The sequence below is a fragment of the Oculina patagonica genome, chromosome 4, assembly GCF_052425735.1.
Source record: "Oculina patagonica isolate OP01 chromosome 4, crgOcupat, whole genome shotgun sequence".
Taxonomy (NCBI): domain Eukaryota; kingdom Metazoa; phylum Cnidaria; class Anthozoa; order Scleractinia; family Oculinidae; genus Oculina; species Oculina patagonica.
The window spans coordinates 15608353-15621012 of record NC_135761.1 but is presented as its reverse complement, the minus strand read 5'-3'; the positions used below and the strand labels follow the sequence as shown (position 1 = coordinate 15621012).

Here is a 12660-nt window from a genome sequence, read left to right as displayed (position 1 = left end):
ATTCCTCTCACATTTAAATGTTTAAAAATTTTATAAAATAGAGTTTTCTCTCGTTTGGCCCGAGTTGACGATAGTTGATGAAGAGTTGACGAAAACTCTCATGTCCTACTCTAATCCTCGTTTGGCCCGGGCTTTACGCCTCTTGTTTCACTTTGGCGTGAAACAACGTCTAAATAAACAGCTACTTTCGCGGAACAAACCATTGCATGGGAAGCTAGAAATGAACATCCTGAGCTTTATCGACAGTTCACGCACCGGGAACTTTCTGAGTACGTGTGTGGGTTCTCGCAATTTTCATTGAATAATAACAATTTCACGGACACTTTCCCCCACATGGGCAAATTCGAATGACGCCGCATTAAATAACAGAAATGACAAGAAGGAAAACTCTGCGGGCAGGAAACGTTGTCGAGGGGTAGCACTCATAAACAGGAGGTATGTACCTCCTGTTTCTGTTGTAGATATTCAAGATATCACGTACAATATTTACTAAGTTTAAACAATGCTTATAAGTTACAATAAATCACAACACTCAAATGCTGCCCACGGGCGAGTTCTCATTCTCCCCACGTAATATACAATTTGTTATTGCTAAGCACTAATGATTGGCCCCGAGGACAACTTACATTCATAGTTGCCCGTGGGCTTAGTCAATAAGTGTTTTGTTATACCCCGCAGTTGAAAAAATAAGTCCGCCTTCCGGAATTCCAGAAGATGCGCGTGGTTACGGAGTAACCTGATCACGTCCGTTGTCCAATTTTCCACCTGTTTCCTAAGGGGAGGCCCCTGGGGATGCTTTTAACGCGTGTCCGTATATGTTCTTACCAATCGGAAAACGACACTACAGTTGCGGGGTATAACAAAACAATTAAAGTCATGACAACTTTAGCATTATGTATACTTTAAAAAGATGAACGTGCAAAGCGCACACAATAAAAATATCTGGTCTGTAAAACATTTTCACAGTGTTTTCCCGGCTTCAAATTAGTGCTGCAGGTTCGTTTTTTAGAAGTGCGGTTCCTCTGATCTTCATTTTAACTTGCTGGTGTCTGTATAAGTTTACATCATTCCTGCTCTTTTCATTTTTCTTTCCATTTTCTTCTGTTTCTTTGGATCCATTTCTGTCTCGTCGGGTTGTGCAAATATCCAAGGAGCTAGAATGTACACCCACAACAAGTACATAGCTCTGCATGGTGCCTGAAATTAGTCGGACAGAACAAATGTTAAGTTATGTATTTAAAAAGTAATATGCTCCTGTTAAAACTTACCTAATTGAATTCAATGAGCGCATGTAAATTATCAACCGTTCTCTGAAATAATACGAGGATACCTAAATACCGAGCAAGGATTCGAGCCAGGACTCAAGCTGGGACTAAGCTTGGACATTCGAGCACCTTTTACTCCGTTTGCTTGCGGCTAGGACGGTTAGCTTTCACTCCAGTTTGCTTGCGGTTAGCTCTCATTCCGGTTTCTTTGCGGTTAGCTTTTATTTGTTAGATAGAGCAATATTCTATATATTTACTATGTATAGTTTTAAAATGAATGTTAACATGACTAAATATAGTCCTGGCTCGAGTCCCGGCTCATGTTCTGGCTCGAACCCTAGCTCCAATCTTGGCTCGAGTCCAGAGTGGTATGAATAGGGGTATGCAAATCCGTAGTCTTTCTCGCAGCCGTTTTTAGTGTCGTGACGCAACGCTTCAAAAACGGCTGCGAGGGAGACTATATGGCCAATTCCGTCAATCCGCCACTATTTTCGTTCAAATCCGAATCCGCATTACTTGAAAACGAACTTCGTTTTAGTATCCACGATCCGAACTTCCTGACATGAAGAGTCCGGAATCCGAGGCCAAAATTTTCAGCTAATCTGCGATCCGCTGTAATTTCAAAAATCCGTGAATCCGCTCGCTGTGTCGCAAAAAAACACAATCCGTGTGCTTTATAAGGCCAAATCCGTCGCCTAGCTCGCGTCCTAACTCGAGGCTAGAATCGTCGCATTGACTTAAGTTTATCTCACATAATACCGTCCAAGACGAGCAAGTTTCAATCAGAAATATCGTTCCAAGCGTGCAGCGCCGCAGCACGCGCGAAGCTCTCGAAAGATTGCCTAGCTGTCATCTGAGCGTTTCATTCATAGAAACCAATCAAAAGAGGCGTTTCGAGTCTGCAGCATTCACACGAAGCTCTCGGAAGACTGTTTGTGATTGGTTGTTTCAGTAAAATAAACCAATAATAAACGGCGTTCCGAGCGTGCAGTGTGCAGCACGAAGCTCTCGGAAGACTGTTTGTGATTGGTTGTTTCAATAAAATAAACCAATCAGAAACGGCCTTCCGAGCGTGCAGTGTGCAGCACGAAGCTCTCGTAAGACTCTTTGTGATTGGTTGTTTCAGTAAAATAAACCAATCAGAAACGGCGTTCCGAGCGTGCAGTGTGCAGCACGAAGCTCTCGGAAGACTGTTTGTGATTGGTTGTTTCAATAAAATAAACCAATCAGAAACGGCGTTCTGAGCGTGCAGTGTGCAAAGGGGGGGGGGGGGAGGGGCACGAAGCTCTCGTAAGACTGTTTGTGATTGGTTGTTTCAGTAAAAAAAAAACAATCAGAAACGGCGTTCCAAGCGTGCAGTGTGCAGCACGAAGCTCTCGTAAGACTCTTTGTGATTGGTTGTTTCAGTAAAATAAACCAATCAGAAACGGCGTTCCGAGCGTGCAGTGTGCAGCACGAAGCTCTCGGTAGACTGTTTGTAATTGGTTGTTTCAGTAAAATAAACCAATCAGAAACGGCGTTCCGAGCGTGCAGTGTGCAGCACGAAGCTCTCGGAAGACTGTTTGTGATTGGTTGCTTCAGTAAAATAAAGCAATCAGAAACGGTGTTCCGACAGCTGCGTGCTATAGGGGTCCGCAAACGAGGAAACGCAGTTTGTGCACAAATTTTGTTCCGGGAAACCAAAACATTACAGCAAGGCGCCTAAATGTGTGACCACTTTTAATTTATTCACATTCTTTCGTGTAGATTTAATCCAATCAGAAGTCAACTGCAAGCTATCCACGGCTTTTGATTGGATTAAATCTGCACGAAAGAATGTGAATAAATTAAAAGTGGTCACACATTTGGGCGCCTTGCTGTAATAATTATTTTTAGAAACAGTTTCCTTCTGCAGCGAGGATTTCCCCATCAGCGCATCAGGAAACAATTTTGGGAAATTCCCCACAACGCTTTTTTTCCTCGTTTGCGGAAGCCTCTTTCTGGGAAATGTTCGGACGGCAAACCCAAGACTTTTTCCCTTTGCATATTTAACCAACCAAGATTTTCAGAATTTCTAGTAAATGATAAAGAAAACAAACCAATATGCCTTAGCCTGTAGTGCAGACGTTTCTCGTGGGCGTGCGAGAGTATAAAATAGCTCACGATCGAGTAGAATCCTCAACCGAGTATGAATCCAAGATGGCGCGAGCCAAATCAAAATGCGTTCAAATTCGCTCCCTAAAAATGCGCCTGCATTGCAGGCTTACGTATTTTCTACGAATTAAGTCGCCTTAGACCCCTGTTAGACATATCATCGATATTATGGCGCATTAATAACCCTTAAAACAAATAAAGGAGGAGAAAAAAGGAGAAGCCACGAGCCAAGCGGCCCACACTGCCTGAGCTTATCCCAGTTTCCGTAGCATTAAGCGGCTAGGAATATTTCTACTCCCCCCTGAATGGGATGCTAGTCCATTATACACCTGGGTGGAGAGAGGCACTATGAGAGTAAAGTGTCTTGCCCAAGAACACAACACAAGTGACCCCGGCCAGGGCTCGAACTCGGACCGCTCGATCCGGAGTCCGGCGCACTAACCATTAGGCCACCGCGCCTCCCACAAAACAAATAAAGGAGGAAGAGAAATACCCAAAAATTTATGAGATTTAATTAAGTATGGATTTAATAAAGTACAATTAAGTAGCCACTTGACACTGTACAGACTCCAAAAGGTATAGTCTAAAGGGGGCTTGGGTATAGGTGTTAACTGTTATTGAACTTAAAAGGGGCAAAAAAAAATATAATTTTATTATGTCTGAAATAGGGTATTGAAGGGTTTGAGAACCTGGACAACACACCCCCCCCCCCCCCCAAAACAAAACAAAAACAAAACAATCCTCCACCCAAAACCCTTCCACTGTGCCAACAAAAAAAATGTATTTAAGAAATATTGATGCAAAAACATAGATAATTGAGTTAAAAAGTTTCTGTGATCATCTGACCAACATGCCATTAGATTTGCACTGACAGTTTTTGCAGAAACAAGATTTCAGTCACTATTAGAATAAGACAATAATAGAAATAATTATAATAAGTTGAAACATCAGCATCATGCCCTCACCAGAAGCAAAAGAAGCCACATCCAGTCTGTGAATATACCAAGGCCTTGAGTAATCGTTGTTAGAATTATAAGGTCTTTGACATGTCTGCAAAGTATTACAAAACAAAACAAGATTAGGCATATTTGTATGACTTGAATTACAATGACAATTGCTCCAACATCTCATAAGGTTTCATTGTCAGTGAGTTCTGATTAGCTCTGTGTACTTTGTTACTGTTGCGACCAAATAGCAAATGGTCTGAACCCAGGAGAATCAGTAGTTAGAATCGTGTGATCATCTGGGCGAGAGTACTTCTGAAAAGAACTGTTATTGGTGACTGACGTTTCGACAAACTGAGCGGAGGTCATCTTCTTAACTCTGAAGAAGACTTCCGCTCAGTTTGTCGAAACGTCAACAACAGTTCTTTTCAGAACTACTTTCACCTGGACAATCACACTACCGGTATATAAACTACAGTAAACACCCGCATGTAAGAACCTAGTGGTTTAAGAACCTGCCGGCAAAAATTTGCCATTTTAATACCCCAAAATATAAGAACCTGTTTAGCCAAGCAAATTTCAGCAGGTTCTTATTTGTGGGTTATAGAAAATTTTTATGAACATTTTTAACAGAACATCCCAAACTGTATTTACAAATAAAGAAAAGACAGATTCACATAGACTGTAATTGTCTTCTTTGGACCTTGCATGAGGCTTGAAGCAATACAGTTATGAACTAGTGGTAACCACAGGTTAGAAAATGCGGGCCTAGATGCACCTTTCTTCACCTCCATGCAGGGCTCAAAATAATTTTTGGATACTGACCGGTCATGTTGACCGGCCAAATCAATTTTTGCTCGGTCATGTCTCGTTTTTGACCGGTCAAAATATTGAGTATTTACTTTGAAACAATAGTCTATTATGCCAAAAAATTTCGCCTCATAATCTAAAACACTCGTTGTTAAAGAGTATAAGGCTTAAGCTTTAATGTTTTGATCGCTAAAAGTGTCATTTTATTATGTTCGCTTTTTGAATTTCCATTTCTTCTGCGTTCTACTCTACATAAAATAAAATGCTCAGTTGCCGTAATGTTATGTTACTCTGCATAGTTTTACATTAGTCGGGTCGAGGCGATCTTGGTTGTAAGCACTTTACTGGTCTTTATCACCGAACACTAAATAGTAATAGGACATATGCCCATGCTACAAGTGAGATAACTTTGCCTTTGCTCAGACTCGTTGTTCATCGAGCTTCCTATAAGATGCCCTCGTTTAAAAGTTCTCTTTCTTCAAGACTGCCAAGAGATTAGCAAGAAAGCCTACGTCACTTCGCATTTCAAAAATCATGGATCTCTCCAAGTTTTCAACGTCGCCTACAACAGAGAAGCCTGTTCTATGCGGTTCCTGATTGAGCTGCTGAAATATACTTACGGCAAAGTACTTTTAATCATAGATATCCGCAGAAGTAGCCTTACACAAGAAGACCGATAGAATTGGCGTGGAATACTTGAATGCCATGGCTTAGAATAAAAGATATCGAGAGTTATCGTTTCAATCTGTAGACGCCGGACGCGGAGACCATTATTATTTTTTATTTTGTACAGTACGAGCAAACGTTTACGGGAACTCTCTTTGACACCACGTCTTAGGTGGTCAAATTGTCAGCACACATGGGGACATGTTCAGTTGCGAAATAGGCACAATTTAAAGAAACATTGCTGACTTAACATTCAAAGCGTTTAATGATTTTATTGTTTTCTCATGATCTTGCTGGTGAAAAGTACGCTACGAACTCGTACTTTCTAAAGGTGCATAAGTTTTTTAAATCCACTAACGAGTGCTATTTTTCTCGGCCCTCCTGACAATTGCGTACGCGTGTTTTATAGAAGACGTTGATTGATGCCGTGTTGAATCCGCAGAGCGTGACTGTCTTATCTGTATTCTACAAATTTGTGACTGCAAGCTGCTATGATATTTTATGATTTTACTGTAAAATTTCAAGAAATACTGCGAATAATTTTTTTTGTGTTTTATTTATTTTAAAGCCGTGTACGTGACCGGTCAAAATGACCGCCGAACCAAAATTTTGTCCGGACAAATCGTCATTTTGGCCAGACATTGTCCGTTGACTGGCCGTTATTTTGAGCCCTGCCATGTGAGAGAAGCGTCAATCTCAGTTGACAAACTGAAGGTTATTGACACTTTCTTCGCATTCTAATCAAAAAATTCTCAACTTCCTGTTTGAACAACACATTTTCGGATTCTTTTGCAATGTTGAAGAACAAATAACTTAGGTCACCTCATTTTCACGCCGGAAATTATTCCGACAGGTCACGAAAATTTCTAAGAAGTGTCGATAAATCGCTGGACAAAAGACAATTATTATTCCAAGTAATGCGTCACGCAAGGAATGCATGATTTAATCAAGCATGCGGTGTACCCGGTCGGTGTAATCGAGATGAGGGGCGCGATCCATTGGACCAAATTTTTCGGAAATTCCGGTACAAAATCAAAAGGAACAGAAAGTTTCCGGAAACTCGTTTCGAAAATTTTGGTCAACTTCTGGAGGTTGTCCTCAAATTCCGGAAAATCGGAATTCTCGGAAAATCCTGTTCCATTCGCCAATTTATGCTCGGGCCCAGTTTTTCCCAACCCGGAAATCGACAAAATTCGACATGGCGGTCATTCCTGCTGCTCGACACTGATCAGTGTTCGTCTTGTCTTCTTGCGGCAGACAGCTTATAAACTGCGTTATTGGAACACGTGTGCTTAGTAAGCTTTGGTAAGCAGTTCGAAAATACGTGCACACCACGTATAATTGTCTTAAACGAATGCGATAAGAGCACATCTTGTGCATCCAAATGTTTCCGTAGATGTCATAAAAGCAGACGTATGTGTTTCCAGTGTAAACTTTTCGCATTCTTTACGTTTAAAAAAGCGTGGAGCTACGTTTTTGAGCTAAGTGAAAGGATAGATGGCTTCAGAATTTATCAAGAGGGAGTAATATCTTCAGTTTTCTTTACTGTTTGCGGGAATGGAACTAGCCTGGCCGATTCAAGTGGAAAATACCGTTCCATTTGACAGATGAAAATTTCGAAAATTCAAACCGAAAATTTTGGTCCAATGGATCGCGCCCGAGATCTTGTTTGGTCGGTGAACTCGCTATGTTATCAATGTGATAAGGAATCATTCGTTTTGCCGTGGTTTATCTGTGATACAGTCATAGTAAATCTTCTCAAAACCAATGCTTAAACAATGTCGGCCAAACGTAGTTCCAATCTTCCATGTGACAGAAGCATTGATCTTATGTGACAAACAGTTAAGATTGACTTATGTTTCGCATTCTAATCGTTCTTGAATAACAGATTTTCAACTTCCGGTGTTTCAACAAACTGTTGTGATTGACACATTTTTCGCATTCTGATCGTTCTTGGTGGAAGAACAAAATTTTCAACTTCCGCTTTGCAGCTAGTCTTTATAAACGTGGTGCGCACACGTTATAAGCAATCCGCTGGTCACTGTCAAGATTAGGGTTGCGGGCCTCTCTTGGGCCCGCAATAAATGCTGCATAATGAAGGACCAAACCCATTTTTTTTCTTCTCGTACAATCAAAAACTATGGCTCCTCCTTAGAAATTAAGAACCTCATTAAGAACCTACTTAGCCTAAATTACCAATAACTACCCCCAAATACAAGAACCTATTTTCCCAAACTTAGAAAATTGTAGGTTCTTACAAGCGGATGTTTACTGTAATGACACCGTGACTTTACGGACACCCTGTCCGTAAAGTCCCGGCGAATAAGAATTACTAACAAAAACTATACTATGGACTTTCTCTATTGCGGACACCAAATTGTGGTCCCAAAGGTGTCAGTTTTAGTGGAAGTTGACTGTATTGTATATTTTATTATCACATACTCTGCAGTCCCTGACTCAGAATTGAGATCCATTCCTCCGTCTATAAGAGCTCCAGATTCAGAATACGTAGGCTTTGCCATTGATTCCATAAACTTGTATAATCCACTATACAGTGCTGTGGCAAGTAGTAAAAGGACCTGAAGAAAACATTGGGATTTTAATGATTATTTAAATTGGCTGCACAGGCACATCCAGGATTTTTCAAAGAGAGTGGCTATCAGCAAATATTTTCTTAACCATTTTTTCCCAAAGATTTTTATGAGGAAGGTGGATGGTAGCAAATAATTTTATTTTATTTTAGCTAAAATTATGAAAAAAAAATTACACCTTATCCAGAGTCATTGTCCTTATTTTCTATTTTAACCTGTTTCTTTATACATTATTTTTGGGTGAATCTTGTGGGGTGGCTAACCCCCGAATCTACCCCCATGGATCTGCCCCTAAGTTTTTTTCACAGCTGCAATCAATTATACAAGTATATTTCATTGCCACATAATGCATGCAAATAAATTAATGAGGGTAAAATTTATCCACGTTTTAGTATTTTAAAAGGCATATTGTAAATAAATAAATAATAAATAAATAAGTACCGGTAGTTAAAACATACTTACCCATGAAAACCAACTTGAGTTAAAATTGAAAAATGTGAATCTGAAGATGATGTATGTCACCTGAAATGACAGTAAAGTTTCAGCAATCAGCCAAATATGATTAACTTGAGAAAAAAAGACAAGATCTAATGTAACAGAACTGTTATTATACCGTGTACATATCACTGCATTTGGGCCAGGAAGCAGCACACACAAGATCTCACATGAATGGCTATCGTTCGAGAGAAAAATAGAGCAAACAACAGGTACAATGCCCCTAGCCCTAAAATAATAGCAACTGCTTACTCTCATTGTGTCTGAGAAAATGTAAATAGAATGCAAGGGAAAATTGACTTTATCAATATTTAAGTTCTCCTAACTAGTACTGAAAGAAATGATTGAAATCTGAAAGGTGAATTTAGATTTGATGACTGCTCTGCCACAGTCAGCAATTTTTCAATGTCTTACCTCAACACTTATCATGACCTTGGCATAAAAATCCAAAGTTCTGTTGTTTTCTTCCAGAATTTGTTTCTGCCCCTTGGTTCCTTGTTTCTTAGGCTACAAGGCAAGATGTGAAGATGATGACTAAATCACTATCAATGTAATTAATGCCGCCTCAAGAATCAGTCCAGTCCTATAGGCTAATTTAATAAATGCCTTCAACTCTAACAAAGGAAAGGCCACCTATGCCAAACCTTTGGCATATCTTTAATTGCGACAAAGTCTGTTTATGATTTTGATCCAAGATAGTACACCTTTAATTTGCTGTTTATGAAGGTGTGACAAAGGTACCATTGACTCGTGTCTAGGTGCCTTTGGTTCACATCAAATCTGTTACTAACTTTGATGTGTGTCAAATCCCTGTCAAAGGAGATATCAAAGGACAAAGCAAAGCCAACTTTTTGTGCAGTGCTGTGGATGATCTATGACTTGGATCTCATGAAAAAAGAACTCTTTCTCAAGGCCTGCCTCGCAAATTTGAGCCTGTAAACCTCAATGAATCATAATTTTTGAGAAATTTTGTAGACTTGATCTAATTTTTTAAAAATGAATAGTCCATATAAACACACTAACAATATTAGAAAACCCTAGCAGGGAAATATTGCCATTGGTCAATTTCTTTGACAATGCTGGATCAGTGGATATCAATCCTCAGGACATTTTCAGGTGTGTTTGAAACTTTCAGCTGATTTTCAAAAGGCCTGATATTCTCATCTCAGATCTCGGGAAAAGTTGGTAGTCATAGTATTGAGGCCCTGCCAGGGTAAATTCCGACAAGCGACAATGCCCAAAAAGTAGTGACAGCACATAAAATAAAATCGCAACGAATGACAATCCTTTTGGAAAAACTCAAATTCCGACAAGGACAAGTAATTTTCCTTCAATTTTACTACCAACAGCGACGCGAAGTTTGATAAAACAGCGACACGGCGCATTTTTAAAATTAACAAGCGACACGGGAAACCCCCCCCCCCCCCTGGCAGGGCCTCAGTATTGGCTTTGGGGCTTTGGGGTCCACAGTTGGGTCTTATTTCAAAATATAAACACCTGTTGTGTTTTGTTTGCTATTGTTTGTTAGTATTAAAATATAGTGCAAACAATTTAAATTAAAAGATTTATATGGAAAATGGTCTCTAATTATTACCCTTAGAGTTACCAAAAATCCCTTTGAAATATCTAAAATATTGTCATGAACAGATACCGAATAAAAGTCAATTGAATCTTTACTCTGTTTACTACAGAAAACTACAAACTAAAGTTTATGAAAACAGTTTAGCATTATCATTTAGGATTAATCTTATCTGCATTGTATTCCACAACTTTATTATAACACAACAAACGTTTAAAGGGCTTTAAAAGTTATAGGCGAAACATAAAATAGCACGACGACCACAAAAACACATACAAGAACAGCGAATTATGATGAGCCGGTCTTATATCTATCACTACTCAAACTTGAAATCAAAGTAAAATTTGAAAAAAAGTATGGGGCAAATAGATTACTAGAGTAACAATATTTGCTCTCCTTTTATAACTTGTTTAAAATAAAGTAAGGATCATAAATACACGAGAAATATTCGAACAAAATGTACTATAAAGACTAAACTTACCGCCATCTTGAATCCAACTAGCGCCAGTCCCCTTGAACAATGCTCGAAACGGGAAGCGTTGGGGGACTTGGGGAGGGAGGGGTAGAGATAGATAGAAACACCTTGCCTCTTTGAATTAAATTCATTTCTAGGAAAATCTTGACTATGAATTTTTTGATGGCAGCAAAGGGAAAATCAGTCAAAACTGTATGTAAAGCTTGGTAATGCCTATAAGCACTTTCTGGGAAATGGGTGAAAATTTGGAGAGGTTGAGGGAAGCGGGGGGACTACCAAATGAAAAGGATGGGGATGCTTGTAGTCTCGCCACTATTTTTACCTGTCAATTAAGGTCTCAAAAACAGTTTTATTCAAATTTTCCAATGACTGCAATGAGGATCCCGGACCCTTTCATATAAGAGTCTCCTCCCACAAGGGTCATCAGTGACCCCACTATTTTTATTTAGGAGTTGCCATGTGGCATTATTGTGGCAGGCAGCTGCCCGGGGGAGGCACTCCCATACATGAGCTATATAGGTATGTGCCGCTGTGAAGGGTATGGTTTTCAAGCAGTTTAGTCTGGGATAGGGTATAGAAATCAGAGAGTTTTGGTCTAGAAAAGGGTAGCATTTGCCGGGAAACCGATCGACGGTATGACGAATATAGTCCAGAAACTCGAAAGAGAAAGAGGCTTTCCTAAACGTAAATAAAATCATCGCAGCATCGTTGTTCACAGATGGTTTTCCATTAAAACACTGATAATGATACAGTTCTAACAAAATGCAAGTCTGGGATAGGGTAGAGATTTTCAGTGTCTAGTCTAAGTATAGGGTTGCAAAACTCAGCTGAACATGGTCTGGTATAGGGTAAGGGCTTCAAATTCCCAGCGGCACACCCCCACCCAAAAATATACCGGGTGCTCCCCCCGGGGGCAGCTGTCAACAGTTCATAAAAGTGGTTGGTATGAGGTTTCATACACATACACTATTTCCTCTACAAATTTTCCTTTTTGCCAGTTTTTGTTGTGAATGGTGGTGTCATTTGGGGTGTAAGAATTATTCAGGGGCAAGTTGCGGTTGGAGAATTTTGTCTTTGGGTGTTACATTCTTGAGGCATAAGTGGTGGGGAAGTGTAAGTGGTTTGGGATGTTTTCTGAAAATTTTTGGACACGCACCCATTCCTTTAGGCTCAATTACCAGTGACTCTTCATGAAAACAAGCCTACCTTGCCTTCATAACCATTTTCAGGTCATCACATGGCACTTAGCCTGCACTAGTGTTGCATTCATGTTGTTACAGTATAACAGTAAAACATTCTTAAATTCCTGTCATGTTTTATAACTGCGTATAATACGACTTTGGCTTCCTAATTCGATCCTAATTTATTTAGTAGTGTAGAGCCGGGCCTCCCAAGGGGGTAGCCATGTCACAATGTCGCATGTTTCTGAGAACCAATGTTGCCAAACCAACAGCTGTAGGTGTCACTGTTGTTTTTCCCCCTATTGTGTTGCTGTCGCATTTTGTTGCTGTCGCATTTCAGTGCCGTAATGATGTCGCTTGTCGCTGTCAAAATGTTCCTGTGTCGCCAGTATCAGGGTTATGTCACTTGTCACTTTTACCCCTTCAAAGGCCTCGGTGTACGTAGGTGTGCTGTCTGATATTTGCATTGACTTGTCCCCAGTCATCTCTTCCCTCAGCCGTGCTTCTCTTGTTAATATTAA

General features: G+C 40.0%; 1 protein-coding gene across 1 annotated transcript; it reads right to left on the bottom strand.

Moving 5' to 3' along the window:
- Positions 1–291: 291 nt before the first annotated feature.
- LOC144649689 (transmembrane protein 208-like) lies at positions 292–11088 on the bottom strand. Its single transcript, XM_078509250.1, has 6 exons — positions 10965–11088; positions 9319–9411; positions 8872–8931; positions 8261–8397; positions 4364–4448; positions 292–1197 (listed from the first exon to the last, which is right to left on the bottom strand). The coding sequence occupies exons 1-6, from the start codon at positions 10968–10970 to the stop codon at positions 1060–1062; spliced, it is 519 nt and encodes a 172-aa protein (XP_078365376.1). The 5' UTR covers positions 10971–11088; the 3' UTR covers positions 292–1059.
- Positions 11089–12660: the final 1572 nt, after the last annotated feature.

Excerpts from the sequence above, each read along its gene's own strand:
- LOC144649689 (XM_078509250.1), bottom strand. Across the intron at positions 8,398-8,871 it reads ACTCAAGTTGGTTTTCATGG|GTCCTTTTACTACTTGCCAC; the intron begins GTAAGTATGTTT and ends TGTTTTCTTCAG. Across the intron at positions 4,449-8,260 it reads TCTGAGTCAGGGACTGCAGA|ACATGTCAAAGACCTTATAA; the intron begins GTATGTGATAAT and ends AATACTTTGCAG.